Source organism: Mobula hypostoma, chromosome 2, assembly GCF_963921235.1.
Source record: "Mobula hypostoma chromosome 2, sMobHyp1.1, whole genome shotgun sequence".
In the NCBI taxonomy this organism is placed as follows: domain Eukaryota; kingdom Metazoa; phylum Chordata; class Chondrichthyes; order Myliobatiformes; family Myliobatidae; genus Mobula; species Mobula hypostoma.
Genome location: NC_086098.1, coordinates 163,206,226 through 163,222,645, shown reverse-complemented (window position 1 = coordinate 163,222,645; position 16,420 = coordinate 163,206,226). Strand labels below are relative to the sequence as shown.

General features: G+C 41.9%; 1 protein-coding gene across 9 annotated transcripts in view; it reads left to right on the top strand.

The window, feature by feature from the left end:
• Positions 1 to 7,940, top strand: part of ralgapb (Ral GTPase activating protein non-catalytic subunit beta) — a 200,479-nt gene extending 192,539 nt beyond the window's left edge. For all 9 annotated transcript variants that reach the window (XM_063040979.1, XM_063040978.1, XM_063040977.1 and 6 more), the window contains one exon: positions 2,493 to 7,940. In XM_063040979.1, coding sequence (XP_062897049.1) covers positions 2,493 to 2,686 — 194 coding nt within the window. In that variant the 3' untranslated portion in view covers positions 2,687 to 7,940. The remainder of the gene's footprint in view (positions 1 to 2,492) is intronic.
• Positions 7,941 to 16,420: the final 8,480 nt, after the last annotated feature.

The following is a 16,420-nucleotide window of genomic DNA, read 5'->3' as shown; positions in this document are numbered from 1 at the left end:
AGCTGGACAGGTGATTGGCAAAAGGGGTATGAGAGGATCATGGGACAGGAGGCCTTGAGAGAAAGAAAGGAGGAGGGAATCCCAGAGGATAGGCAAGGAGTATAGTGAGAGGAACAGAGGGAGAAAAAGAGAGAGAAAAAAATATATATGTAATAATAACTAAATAACAGATGGGGTACGAGGGGGAGGTGGGGCATTAACAGAAGTTAGAGAAGTCAATGTTCATGCCATCAGGTTGGAGGCTACCCAGACAGAATATAAGGTGGTGTTCCTCCAACCTGAGTGTGGCTTCATCTTGACAGTAGAGGAGGCCGTGGATAGACATATCAGAATAGGAATGGGACATGGAATTAAAACGTGTGGCCACTGGGAGATGACAGTATAGGAGGCCATGGATAGACATATCAGAATGGGGACAGTAGAGGGGGCCGTGGATAGAAGCCACACTCAGGTTGGAGGTACAACACCTTATATTCCGTCTGGGTAGCCTCAATCCTGATGGCATGAACATTGACTTCTCTAACTTCTGTTAATGTTGACTTCCATTAATGCTCCACCTCCCCTTGGTAGCCCATCCGTTATTTATTTATTATTATTATATATTTTTTCTCTCTCTCCTTTTTCTCCCTCTGTCCCTCTCACTATACTCCTTGCCCATCCTCTGGGCTTTCTCCCCCTCTCCCTTTCTTTCTTCCTAGGCCTCCCATCCCATGATCCTCTCATATCCCCTTTGCCAATCAACTTTCCAGCTCTTAGCTTCAACCCTCCTCCTCCTGTCTTCTCCTATCATTTTCGCTCTCCTCCCCCCCCCCTTTTCAAATCTCTTACTATCTCTTCTTTCAGTTAGTCCTGACGAAGGGTCTCGGCCCGAAACATCGACTGTACCTCTTCCTATAGATGCTGCCTGGCCTACTGCGTTCACCAGCAATTTTTATGTGTGTTGCTTGAAATTCTGGCGTCTGCAGATTTTCTGTGTTGTCACTGTCACTGTTAAGTTTTGTAACTCTAAAACATAAAACTAATTGAAAGAAAACAAGGGAGTCTGGAATATGAGTCTAACTTCATTTTTACTTTAAGTGCAGTATGCACGTATAATGTGGTGGTATGATGACGTATTCCATTCACGTCCTTTTACATGTAACCAGTAATGAATTATTTAAACAACAAATGCTTAATCAAATAATATATTTACAATATTTATCAAATATTACTGAAATATTAAATGCCCAAGTAGCTGCCTCATATGAGGGCCTGGGCTATAAATCCCAGCAGTCTCCCCAGCTCAGAAAGACCATGTTTTGGGGTGAACTATGAGATAGGAGCACAGAACAGACCAGGTATTGGGGTGGCTTGTGCATATTAATGAGGTTTCTCGTCATGTCAGAGGGGCAGTATGTCAGTAATGTGTGACAGGACAAATAGATTGAGTAGATTTCATGGACCCACTGACAACAAGTCTGAGGAGAGCTTACAGAGGCAGGAACTTGCAGAGGTGTGGGGTGTGTTTCAGATGCCTTCCACACATGGTTATTGGAAAGGTGATTGCGAATGGAAGTTATTTAAAAAGCAATGTTTGGTGCAGTGGTACAGAAATGGGCACAAGGACTGGAGCCCCAGGGATTAGCCTGTCTTGCAATTAGAGACCAATTTCTGGGGTAGGTGGGAGGGATCTGGAAAGAGGCTTCACTTGCTGTTATTGTCTTGTGTTGTTCTGCTGAACATAGTGGGCATGCTACGTTGGCATTGGAATGTGTGGCGAAACGTGTGTTGGTTGTTAATGCCAACAACACATTTCACTATATGTTACCGTGTACATGTGATCAATCTGAATATGAAACTGTAGAACTGGGCAAACATTCAAGATATAAAGATGTTATTTCAGAATAACTTGAAAAGTTGAAGCTGTTTCCAAACAGAGGAGTGATCAGCCTGCAGGAGCTGTTCTTGGGCTAGGACTAGTTGTGGCCAAGCTGAGGTTCATTGGCTATCCTTGAAGTTGGATAGTGTTGTGCACAGGCAAAGACAGGTGTGGACACTCGGATTCCTTCAGTGCCAATGGAGAACCAGTTGGCTTCTGCAAGAATTTCACTGCTTAATATTGCCTTCTGTTTCCTACATCTGCATAGTTCCAGTTTTCAAACTAACTTTCATTCTCTAGCTGCTGTTCTCCAAATGTTAATCAGGTATTGTGATACTGCATTGTGTTTACCAGTTAATGATAAACAACCATAGGCCCTGCAATAACAACACTGTTTGACGTGTGGGCAGCATGCTTGCAGGGAATTCATCATTCACAGACCTTGGAAACAAAGGTGGGAGGATGGAGGGAGGGAGGGAGGGATAAAAACACTTTTTCATACAGTTCGTGCACGACTTTGTACCTACGCTGCTCAGCATGTGGTCGGCCAATTTCAGAGAGTAAATACAGGGATGAGAGTGTGTTTACGGGAACAATTGTATTAATCACCCACATACATGTTTTCCTGCTGCAGGGTTTTTGGTCCGACAGACGATTATAAACATTTGCCGACGGAAGAGACTGGAGAGCGACTCCTACAACCCGCCCCATGTGCGTAGGAAGCAGAAGATCGCTGACATCGTCCATAAATATCGCAACAAGCTGCTGGAACCAGAGTTTTACACCTCGCTCTTTCAGGAGGTGGGACCAAAACACCTGAACCCGTAGGCAAACGATCAGAGATCCGTGCAGAGAGTATTTATAAGCTATTTTACTACTTAGACAGGCACTTGGCCACTGAAGAATGTGATGCGAAGTACCGACTGGTATCCGGAGTTCTGGAAAGCAGTATATCCCAGCTGGTTCTGTGTAAATGTGTATTAAGGACGTAAACTTGATTTTTGAGAAATATATAAAGCCCATTTTATACTGAACTTCAAGACAGCCTTACTGAACATAACCAAATTTGTGTACAGTACCCAGAATGTGTATTATGTATTGTATCTTTGATCAGCTGTATGGCACAGTGTGCACTAGTGCTACTGTCTTAGCACGTTGACTCTGCACTCAATCCTGCACGGGTAGACTGTTGTGAAAGGGAAGTGACTCTGGGGCAGTCTCAGTCCAGGGAACAGTAGGAGTGACTCATGTTTGGCACCAAAACTAAAGGGAATGGGACTGGTGCTGGGAGGAGGAAGAAATATCCTAGTCATTTGTTGGCTGAGATCAGTGACTTTTATGAAGACACCAAATTGATTAAGAGTTGAATTCCTGATGCCAGGCAATGTGCTTTCTGTAGACTGGCAGACGCTTGTCCTGCAGCCACCCCAATGGTGGTAACATGAGATCACTTGGCACAACACCTAGTACAATTGGAGGATATCAGTGTGCCTTCACCATGTCCTGCAAGCAATGAGGAAGTGCACTGCTAGTAAAAGAACAGTAAGCGGAATGAAGAGTAACTGAGGAATATAGAGAGGGGTGGAGGCTGTGGAAGTGAGGAGGTTCACACAAGACAATAATGATAATGGTCCTTTGCATCCCAACTCTGTGATTCTTCCTCACTAAATCCCCACCCCTTGTCAGAAATTAAACACCACTCCTGAACTTAATTTTGTAATTGACCTTGAGATGTATTTGCAGATATATTACCCTGGCAATCAATCTGAGTCAAGTTCCTGAACAGCTAGCTGCTGTGGATTACCATTGAGGTATCTTGTGGCTTCTCATTTTGAACCTCTGCTCTGGGACCTTGCGATGGTTCTGCATCAGGCATCTCAGGAAGCTGTTCTCCAAGAGGCAAATTTCCTTTCTTCCCAGTAAATCTGACTAAGATCAACTTTAGCTGCAAAATCATGCAATAAAAACCACCAACCAAGGCTGTAGTTTAAAAACTAAAGTGACCCTAAAAATCCCTGACTTGTTCGGAAGCCTCCCACGCAATTAGTATTTCATTATTTTTCATAAATCACAGACCATTTAAAATGCTTTTACCTTTTTTATCTCCGTTCAATGTTACTTTAACTTGAGTCTTCTCATCCCATTTGAGGAAATAATGGTTACTTTTGAAGGTGTCTCTGTTTGCAAGTATTTAATTTGTCATTGGAACCATGTTACAAGTTACACAAACTATCATTTTCCAACCGAAGGTCTAGTAAAGTAAAGGATGATCAGTGTCATGAGAGAGGTCACATGTTATTGAGCCAGTTTTGACACTTACCGTATCCATCTTAAACATCACCAGAATTAAAGAACACGCTGCTCACTGTATGTGCATTTTATTCCATCACTGGGACAGGGAGCAATCAGAAACAGCTCGCAAGTACTGTTACTGTAGATGCCCTATGGGGGAAAACAGGAATTCAATGTATCGTTCCCAGAAACAAGAAGTCCGTAGTTGCTCCTTGGTGGTAAGCAGACAGGAGTGACCCAGGTTCCAGCTGAATGATTGATACATCGGGTCTTGGTGAACTACTTCGGTAGACCTCTCAGTGGCTCAGGTTAAGCTGATAAACAATCATTGGTTTTATATTTCCTCTGGCTTTGGTTTAGCCTTGAAAAGACTCCCATGATGTGGGGTGAGATTATAGTGAGATGTGCAATGCATTGGGAGTAAAGAAGATCTGGAGATGTTGCAGAGAAAAAAAATTGTCAGTGCAGAACTGCACTGTTTTCACTTTGCACATACAGTAACTAGAATCTTAATGTGTGCCTGCCAAACATATCATCAATACTTACAGCCAGCACCAACCTGGGGGGCATGCTGGAGTCAGCCAAAGGGAGAAATGGTTAGGGGCAGGCACTAGCAAGAGCTACAGGTAGCTTGCCATTAGCCTCACTGTGTGGGGTCTTTGTATCTTCACTTTCTCTTCACAATGGTGCTTTTAGTTTGTGAAACTGTGTGTTTTTAAAAATTACTTTTTCATAATTTTGTTACTCTATGTCACCTTCCTCACCCAATTTCCAAACATCAATGTAGCCAACAGCTGTAAAGTAACTGAAAAGCAAATCCGGATCCATTTTGTAAAATGTCATAGGATGAATAATTCAAAGCCTAGATTGTATTCATCAGTCTATGATTATCTCATTTAATGAGTTGTGTTGTGTGCAGTGACATAATTCTGGTTTCAGTGGGAAAGAAGTTACATTTTGCCTGTAAGTAACTCAAACTTTTGTGTTTGCTTCAAGTCCCGTTAACAGATTTTATTCAGTCTCTCAACTCCTCAGAACAAGACCCTGACTTCAGATATTCCAACGAGCTAGAGTGCAATTAAATCAGCAGGTCAGTTCCTCAAATAAAATCAAAACAGCTTTTGAAGTTCAGCATTTGGTAAACTAAAAATTGTCTACTTCGGGAGATGTGCCACAGCTGGGTGATTAAGCTATTCCAAGCCTTTGAGAGGCTGTTTCTGATGGTGTTAAATCCTACCACTGCCCTCCCCCTCCCTCTGATCCAGGGGTTCCCACGCTGGGGTCCATGGACCTCTTGCTTAAGGGTTTTAGTCCATGGCATAAAGAAGGTTGGGAACCCCTGCTCCAATCCAAGAAACTGGACAGTGAGACCATGTGGTCAGACCTTAGCAAACCTAATCTGACACAATGCAACTCTCTGCTGCTGCTTGTATTAAAGCAATGTTTGAAAATTCCAGTCAGGCTACTGGGTCTTTGCTGATACAGTATTTCCAGAGCCTGGACAGAAACCAATCAGCTCTGCTTCTTAAACCATTCCCAGTGATCCACCATTTAACTAAAAAGTTACTGTACTTGTGTGTGTGTACCAGAACTGATGAGACACCACCCTGTTGGTACTTAATTTTTCAAATGTTATCCCCAGTCACTGAAGCAGGACACTGTGTCCATCTACCCCTGACCCAGAAGCCCATCATTCCCTCCTTGTTTCACTCCACTCTCTGACTATGCTGGGAGGTGGAGTGGAGGGTCTCACTGATACTTGCCCATTGTGGCTTTTGTGTTAGCTTGCCGTGTGCAGTTGGCAGCCACACTTCCTGCACTGCAACACTTCACACTTACGTCTTTAGCTCCAGCTCTTAAAAACTCTTAAGCGCTTGGGGTATGAAAAATATTCTAAAAACACAAGAGCTTTTCTCCCACTGTCCAGTGTCTTTGGGACTCAGCACAGGGTTTGACCATGGTTTGGAACTTTGGTCATCTTGAGTCAATTAATGGATTCAGAACCAGCGTCATTGTGTTTTATGATCCCTGCACCCCCGCTTCCCCAGGAATACTGAATCCCATTATCCACAGTAGGTAGCCCCTCAGAAACCTCTACATTTTATGTGTGGCTGCCTCTTTGCGGTGAGTATGTTGTTCCAGAGTTAAAACCAGATTCCAGTATGCTTCACTCAAACTGGCCTTAGTGAGCTAACAGTGAGGCGAGCAAGGAGCACAGGATCACCCTGGTCACTGTCAGGACCTGTCTGCGGTTCATGGTCATCTGCAGGGTCAGCCCTGTGTGATCAGTGCAGCACAGGTGTGTGTATGTAGCAGTCTGTCAACAGATAAAACTCTGACCAGATTCTGGTCACGTCCATGACCCTCAATGAAGCAGGCACAGTTGTGATACATTCTGCTTCTTGCCATCCTGCCTGCTGACACTCGCATGTTAATGACTGCAGGGGTCCTTCAGGAGCCAGGGAGCCTGGTAGGTTGGGAACAATACGATATCGTGGGAGCTCTTCACTCTGTGAGATCTGCTCACCAAAACAATTTTAAACTTTGCCTGAGAATAAAAGTTCCCAAAGGTCGAACTTTACTGTTAGAAATTGGCTGACTTGCCTTGAATTCATGTGTTGGTTGTGTTGTACAGAAATTGATGTTGGTTTAAGGAGAGGTGGGGAGACTACCATTTATTCCTCATTCTATCTGGAAATGCTGCCTTCATAATTGGAATGTACAGCATGGGACAGAGCCCATCTTCTTGCTAGTCTTCTGCCCACAGGCCATCTTCTTCTCGGCAATGTAAAACACAAACAGTGAAAATGGTGAGAGAATATTCCATGGAAAGAAAAACAGTTTACATCAAAGACCTTTCGTAAAAGTTCACCAACTTTAACTCTTAAACCATCAGACATGCAGAATGTTTATCACCTTGTCTGATTTTCATTTCATGCTACCACAACTTTCAATGTGGCCCTTTCTACTGTGGATCAGACACAGCTCTGGGAAGTACACTGCACTTCACATCAGCAGCAGGTAAAACATACTGTGACGCCAAAGTAAGTTGTTTAATCTAAACCATGGTTTCTGCAGGTCTGCAGAAGTGCCTGCTGCTGGTTCACTAGACAGGTACCAGAATGAACCTGTCCACATTCCACTCTATCCATTAACACTCGATGTCACAGCTCAGGGCCACTTGCTTCTCAGAAGCAAACAAGACCCAGAATACCTTAAATCTATTCCAATAAAAGTTCTTTCCCCTTATGTATTTACTTTGTGCTTTTCATCTTTTGTTCCAATGCAGACCGTAGACATTTCAGGCTCAGTTTATTGGATTCTAGCAGGTTTATGGGAAATGCTGACCATAACCATGAGCCAGCTGTGTGGGTGGGTGAGTGAGTAACTCAGCTGACAGGCCCCAACTGTTGAAACTTTCCCAGTGGTTATCTGGTTCCAGACAGCTCCAGCTCCCTGGGTTTGATGGAGTTAGGTTCAGTTTAATTCGAAGGGAAGGCTCACTGTTTGTGACAAATTGTGTGCAATCATTGTGAAAGTAAACAGTGAAGTAACTTGGCATAATGCATTTCTGGAGGGTAATTTAAGTGTTGCATTTTCTGTAAATAATGCTGGCTTTGATTTGAGAGTATAATAAAGAAGGATCAGTGTATCAAATAGTCCAGGTTGGTTGTCCTCTCTGTCTAAACTCTTTGCTAGGATCGGCACAGAGAGCTTGTTTGTATTTATACCAATTCAATATGTCAAAGAGAAATTTACGGATTGAATGTATCCCGTGTATTCAATAAAATTCCAAGAGCTCCTCAAACCTTAACCCTTATTCAAAGGGTTTGATACTGGTGGGCTGGTTTTTAAATGGAAGCAGAGCAAATTTCTGATTGACTGGAGAGGAACATGGGGGAGTTAGAGTTGTCCTCCTATCTATTTTATTAAAGGTATACAATGTCCAACAGAAACTCTGCATGGACGATCCCAAGCCTGATTGTGAAAAGAGGAGGGTTGGGCATGGGGCTAGCAACCCCATACTGTTTAAAAAAAACAAGGCCTGTAGCAATGTAAACAGAAACTGCAAAGACCTCATCCCTGGGAGAGGACGGATACACCAAGACCTCATCCCTGGGAGAGGACAGGTACACCAAGATCTCATAAGAAATAGGAACAGGAGTAGGCCATCCGGCCCATCGAGCCTGCCCCGCCATTCAATAAGATCATGGCTGATCTGTCCGTAAACTCAGCTCCATCTACCTGCCTTTTTCCCCATAACCCTTAATTCCCCTACTATGTAAAAATCTATCTAACTGTTTCTTAAATGTATTTAGTGAAGAAATCTCAACTGCTTCCCTGGGCGGAGAATTCCACAGATTCACTACTCTCTGGGAAAAACAGTTTCTCCTCATCTCTGTCCTAAATCTTCTCCCCTGAATCTTGAGGAAATGTCCCCTAGTTCTAGTCTCACCTACCAATGGAAACAACTTTCCTACTTCTACCTTACATATCCCTTTCAAAATTTTGTATGTTTCTGTAAGATCCCCTCTCATTCTTCTGAATTCCAGAGAGTGTCCAGTCCCAGGCGACTCAATCTCTCCTCATTGTTTAACCCCTTCATCTCTTGAATCAATCTGGTGAACCTCCTCTGCACTGCCTCCAAAGCCAATATATCCTTCCTCAAGTATGGAGATTAGAACCATACACAGTACTCCAGGTGCAGCCTCACCAGTACCCTGTATAGTTGCAGCATGACCGCCCTGCTCTTGAATTCAATCCCTCTAGCAATGGAGGCCAACATTCAGTTTGCCTTCTTAATAACCTGTTGTACCTGCAAGCCAACTTATTGCGATTCATGAACAAGCACTCGCAAGTCCCTCTGCACAACAGCATACTGCAATCTTTCGCCATTTAAATAATAATCTGCTTTCTATTATTCCTTTCAAAGTGGATGATCTCGCATTTACCGACGTTGTATTCCATCTGCCAGACCTTGGCCCACTCATTTAACCTATCTATATCCCTCTGCAGACTCTCCACATCCTTTGTACAATTTGCTTTTCCATTCAGTTTAGTGTCGTCAGCAAATTTTGCTACACTACACTCAATCCCCTCTTCCAAATCATCAATGTAAATGGTAAACAGCTGCAGGCCCAGCACTGACCCCTGTGGCACTCCACTCAGCACTGACTGCCAACTGGAGAAACACCCATTTATACCGACTCTCTGCCTTCTATTGATTAACCAATCCACTGTCCATGCCAATACACTTCCTCCGACTCCATGCATCTGTATCTTATTTATACGTTTCTTGTGCGGCACCTTATCAAACACCTTCTGGAAATCCAAATATACGTTCCCCTCTATCCACTGCACTCATTATGTCTTCACCCCTGGGAGAGGACAGATACACCAAGAAGATAGCCTACACCGTGGTACAACTCAAAAGGTTGGCCCAGGACAGAGGACTCTGGCTAGCTGCTGTCTGTGGCCCGTGCCCCAGCAAGAATGATGGGCTTAAGATGAAGAAGAATGTCTAACGGAGGTCAATGGAACCAGTTGAGATCCTGGTCACCTTTAATCTTGACCTGATGCAGAGGCAGAGCTCTGCACAAAGAAGCAGGAGATGGACAGTTGTCCTCTGCTCTGCCCAGTCAGTAAGGCCACAGCTGCTCCAGACTTCTGCCTCAGCTCCAGCACTCATCTCAGCATAATGTGGTTTGTATGGGCCTGTCCTGAGGCACAAACACTGCATCAGATTTCAGGGCGCCCCTCACAACCCCACTGTGGAACCACTGACATCCCTGCAATAAGGAAAAATCTGCCTAGTGAATCAGAGCACGTTTATTGTCACTGTCAAATATGATGTGAAATGGATTGTCTTGCAGCAGCAGTAAAGTGGAATCGATTAAAGATGGGGTGCTAAATATTTATCTAGCAATGCAGAGCAGACAAGACCCTTCCTTCCAGCCCTTCAAGCCACACCATTGCAGCAACCCCTGACAATCCCAATTAACCCAAATCTAATCACAGAACGATTTACAATGACCAGTTAACCTGCCCAGTCGGTGTTGGATGGTGGGACAAAATGAAATACTACATGCTAGCATCATTGCCTTTCTAACGGCTGTTAGTGCTGGTGGGAATAACAGATCAATGCTGTTCCTTTAACCTATTACTGACTGTCACAGCAGATATTATCACAGTAAACTGGAAACACAGCAGGTTGAAAGAGAAACTGCTAAAGATGACTTGCTAGAGAAACAGGCCCAGTGTTTACAGCTGTCTTGTACCTGGTACCCCACCTCCTTCCTTCTCTCCCACTCTCCTCTCCTATCAGATTCCTTCTCCAGCCTTTCACCTCCCCCATCCACCTTCTCCATTGCCTGGTCTGGCCTATCACCACTTCATCTCCACTCCCCCACCACCTTTTCCGGTCCTGATGAAGGGTCTTTGCCTGAAACTCAAATACTTATTCCCCTGCATAGATGTGTGTGGTGTGTTGGCCTTCATCAACAGTGGGACTGAGTTCAAGAGCCGTGTTACAGCTATATAGGACCTTAGTTAAACCCTACTTGGAGTACCGTGTTCAGTTCCAGTCACCTCACTACAGGAAGGATGAGGATACCATAGAGAGAGTGCAGAGGAGATTTACAAGGATGTTGCCTGGATTGGAGAATGTGTCTAATGTAAATAGGTTGAGTGAACTTGGCCTTTTCTCCTTGGAGTGACGGAGGATGAGATGTGACCTGATAGGGATATATAAGATGATGACGGGCATTGATCCTGTGAACAGTCAGAGGCTTTTTCCCAGGGCTGAAATGGCTAACACAAGGAGGCATAGTTTTAAGGTGCTTGGAAGTAGGTACAAGGCAGATATCAGAGGTAAGTTTTTCACACAGAGTGGTGAGTGCCTGGAATGCACTGCCAGTAGAGGTGGTAGAGGTGGATACAATAGAGTCTTTTAAGAGATTCCTGGATAGGTACATGGAACTTAGAAAAATTCTAGGTAGGGAAATTCTAGGCAGCTTCTGGAGTCGGTTACATGTTCAGCACAACATTGTGGGCTGAAGGGCCTGTAATGTGCTGTAGGTTTTCTATGTTTCTGTGCTGACTGACCTGCTGAGTTCCTCCAGCATATCGCATGTGTTGTACTTGGATGCCCTGCTGGTTGTGAGTGCTGACTGAGTGGTTATCTGCACCTTTCAGAAGGGGATGGCTGTCACCTTAGTTAGCTGATGGCATTTGGCTGGTGTAGGGGACTGCAAGTAGATACACAGGGGGAACTTTTATGATAATAATTCGATTTATATCCTGTTTTTTATTCATTACAGAGTTCCTATTTTACTGAAATTAAATTCCTTGCTTCTTTCATGTGCCTTGAACTTGTCTCTGAATCATGTTAGGCAATGTTCAAGAAGACTGAATCTGCATATGGTTATGGTCTGAATACAACTTGAGCAGTCCCTGATGCTTGCTGAGAGAACTTAAATTCACCGGCAGGCTCACAATCTTCACATAAACACAAGAGATTCTGCAAATCCAGAGCGACACAGACAAAGTGCTGGAGAAACTCAGGTCAGGCAGCATCTATGGAAATGAATAAGCAGTCAATGTTTCAGGCTGAGACCTTTCTTTAGAACATCACTGCCCATTTGAAAGTCAGAGACTGGGAAATCTTTAATTTGCCTTGTCACTTTGAATGCTCGTTTCAATATCCATCTCTTTGTAGGGTGAGTATAAGACTATAAGTTGAAAGGTGTCATGGGACTCCAGATACCGAACCTGATGATGTCCACTGTTACCCAGTGCAGCCCAGCCAACCTTGACTTCTAACTTCCCACACCTCTATCTGTAAACCTTAACAGCCCCTTAACTCCCCTCTCTGTCCAAAACCATCCCTGTGAAACCTAATCTCTCTACGAGTCTGCTGGAAAAGCCGGGGCCTCAGTGTCTGTGAATCTGCAAGTCTGGAAGTCAGCGGCTGGAGAAGACATCCTGCCCTGGGTCTAGAGGACCGTGTCTGTGAGTGGAAGGGGCAACAGGTCTTGTTTTGCTGATGTTGCTTTCTTCTTTCTGTCTTTCTTTATCAACCTTTTTATTAACTAAAAAAAGTACATATATACAAACAAGAGGAGGATTATCTCAGATATCTATATCGATAACTATATATATAAAAGGTAAAATAGACATTGTCAAGATCATACATAGTGTTAATCTAATAATATATAATAAAAATTAAGAATCAATTCTCCTCTTACCATTTCATAAAAAGAAAAAAATTTATAATTTTTGTATATGTAAAAAAAACCTCTCTAAACAACAAAAAACAAACAAAAAACAAAAAGGGGACTGGGCAGCCCATATTGAGAGTAAAAGCAAGAAAAAAGAGAAACTTTCTGATCAAATCCAAAGTTTTGAGAGAGTAACAGGAAGACCAGTAAATCAAACCATATGAAAATATTGAATAAAAGGTCGCCAGGTTTCTTCAAATTTAAAGGATGTATCAAATGTCCAACTTCTTATTTTCTCTAAACTTAGACAGGACATAATGGAGGAAAGCCAATAAAAAAACAGAAGGTGGATTAGAGACCTTCCATTTCAGCAAACTGGCTCTCCTAGCCAATAAAGTTGTAAAAGCTATCATCCGTTGAACGGAAACAGGAACATATCCTGCTTCCAGTGGAATTATCCCAAAAATTGCTGTAAATAAATTCGATTGTAGGTCCAAATTCAAAACTTTTGATAAAGTTTTAAAGACATCTTTCCAAAAATTATCTATCTTGATACAAGAACAAAACATATGAGTTAAAGTAGCCATCTTTATATTACATCTGTCGCAAATAGGATTAATATTGGGAAAAAATACGGGCTAATTTATCCTTTGACATATTTGCCCGATGTACTACCTTGAACCCTTCAAGGAATGATGGGCACAAATAGATGAGGTATTCACCAAATGAAAAATTTTATCCTATTGATTATCTGAAAGTGACTCTTGAAATTCCAGTTCCCGTGCACCTTTAATTTTATCGTTAGATACCTTTCGCAAATTCAATAACCATTTATAAATTATAGATATCGGTCCTTTTTGAAATGGTTTAACCGGAAAAAGAGTATCTATCATATTGGGTGGATAAGCAGAGGGAAAATGTGGAAGTAAACTATGTAAAAAAAAATTCCTAATTTGTAAATATATAAAAAAGTGTGCATTAGATAAGTCATATTTGTCCACGAACTGAGTGAAAGACATTAAACAATTCCCCATAAACAAATCTGAAAAAGTTATTATTCCTTTGGTTTTCCAAATTAAAAAGGTCTGATGGTGTAAAAAATAATTAGGATGGATTTTACTAGAAAGAACAAAGTTATTAAACTCAAAAAATCTACGAAACTGAAACCAAATTCTTAATGTATGTTTAACAGGTCAAAGCTTTAAGTTCCTCAGGGTCAATGTCACAAATGACCTGACTTGGTCCAACCAAGCAGAGTCCACTGCCAAGAAGGCCCACCAGCGCCTTTACTTCCTGAGAAAACTAAAGAAATTTGGCCTGTCCCCTAAAACCCTCACTAATTTTTATAGATGCACCATAGAAAGCATTCTTCTAGGGTGCATCACAACCTGGTATGGAAGTTGTCCTGTCCAAGAGCGGAAGAAGCCGCAGAAGATCGTGAACACAGCCCAGCATATCACACAAACCAATCTTCCATCCTTGGACTCACTTTACACCGCACACTGTTGGAGCAGTGCTGCCAGGATAATCAAGGACATGACCCACCCAGCCAACACACTTTTCATCCCTCTTCCCTCTGGGAGAAGGTTCAGGAGCTTGAAGACTCGTACGGCCAGATTTGGGAACAGCTTCTTTCCAACTGTGAAAAGACTGCTGAACGGATCCTGACCCAGACCTGGGCCGTATCCTCCAAATATCCAAACCTGCCTCTTGGTTTTTTCGCACTACCTTACTTCCCATTTTTCTATTTTTTATTTCTGATTTATAATTTAAATTTTTAATATTTACTATCGATTTGTAATCTAAGGAGTGGGAAGCACAGAATCAAATATCGCTGTGATGATCATACGTTCTAGTATCAATTGTTTGGCGACAATAAAGTATAAAGTATAATGGGATTGAAGTCTTGACTACCAATCTTAGAAAGCAGAAAAGGAAGAGAAGCTCCCAGTAAAGAGGCCAAAGAATACCCCTTCACTGAGTTTTTCCTCCAAATCCACCTATAAAGGACAGTCATGTATGTCTGAATAATGAATCCAAAATGAAATATATCAAATATTAATTGCCCAGCAATACATTCTAAAATTTGGCAAAGCTATACCACCATGCTTTTTTAATTTTTGCAATAGAGGTTTATTCAATCCAGGATTTTTATTATTCCAAATATAAGATTTAGAGTCTATTCTATCAAAAAACCATTTAGGAACAAAGGAATGGATTGCTTGAAATACATGTAAGAACTTCAGTAGCACTATCATTTTAATAGCATTAATTCGACCAATTAATGATAACGTCATAGGAGACTATTTAGAAAGTATTTGTTGCATGTATTCAATTAATGGAAGAAAGTTATATTTATACAGGTCCTTAAAATCTTTGGTAATTTTAATACCAAGATAAGTAGTTAATTTTAGCAATGCTAAAAGGAATTTGATCATATTGATCCAAGTAGTTATTTATCGGAAATAACTCACTTTTGTGCAAATTTAATTTATATCCAGAAAAACTACTAAATTCAGAAAATATAGATAACATAGAAGGAATAGATTTCTTAGATTCTGAAATATTAACTTTTTCTTTTCTTTTTCCAATCTTTTTATTGATATCAAAATGTTAAACATAATATTAATACAAAGCTATTGGGATTACATTATTAATAATTAGCATATAAAAATATAAACTCAGTTAATACACGGATAATAACCTCCCAAAGTCTTACAAAATACGAGTATGAATATAATATAAGAAATAAAAACGTAAAAGTAGCACAGAAAAAGAAAAGAAAAAAAAAACAAAATACCCCAGAAAAAACTAAACTAAACAATACTAAGCAACTAAACTAATAAAAGAAAAAGACATGGGCTGTTATGTTATGTCAAATAGGATTATTATTATCATTAACTCTCCTCCTCTCTCCATATATTTGAAAGTAATAGAATAGGTTTGGGAAAGGTCAAATTACATCATATGGAAGTGTTGAATAAATGGCCTCCAAGTCTTTTCGAATTTAATAGAAGGATCATAAATAGAACATAGAACATAGAAGAGTACAGCACAGTACAGGCCCTTCGGCCCACAATGTTGGGCTGACCCTCAAACCCTGCCTCCCATATAAGCATCCACCTTAAATTCCTCCATATACCTGTCTAGTAGTCTCTTAAACTTCACTAGTGTACCTGCCTCCACCACTGACTCAGGCAGTGCATTCCACGCACCAACCACTCTCTGAGTAAAAAACCTTCCTCTAATATCCCCCTTGAACTTCCCACCCCTTACCTTAAAGCCATGTCCTCTTGTATTGAGCAGTGGTGCCCTGAGGAAGAGACGCTGGCTATCCACTCCATCAATTCCTCTTATTATCTTGTACACCTCTATCATGTCTCCTCTCATCCTCCTTCTCTCCAAAGAGTAAAGCCCTAGCTCCCTTAATCTCTGATCATAATGCATACTCTCTAAACCAGGCAGCATCCTGGTAAATCTCCTCTGTACCCTTTCCAATGCTTCCACATCCTTCCTATAGTGAGGTGACCAGAACTGGACACAGTACTCCAAGTGTGGCTTAACCAGAGTTTTATAGAGCTGCATCATTACATCGCGACTCTTAAACTCTGTCCCTCGACTTATGAAAGCTAATGCCCCATAAGCTTTCTTAACTACCCTATCCACCTGTGAGGCAACTTTCAGGGATCTGTGGACATGTACCTCGAGATCCCTCCGCTTCTCCACACTAGCAAGTATCCTGCCATTTACTTTGTACTCTGCCTTGGAGTTTGTCCTTCCAAAGTGTACCACCTCACACTTCTCCGGGTTGAACTCCATCTGCCACTTCTCAGCCCACTTCTGCATCCTATCAATGTCTCTCTGCAATCTTTGACAATCCTCTACACTATCTATAACACCACCAACCTTTGTGTCGTCTGCAAACTTGCCAACCCACCCTTCTACCCCCACATCCAGGTCGTTAATAAAAATCACAAAAAGTAGAGGTCCCAGAACAGATCCTTGTGGGACACCACTAGTCACAATCCTCCAATCTGAATGTACTCCCTCC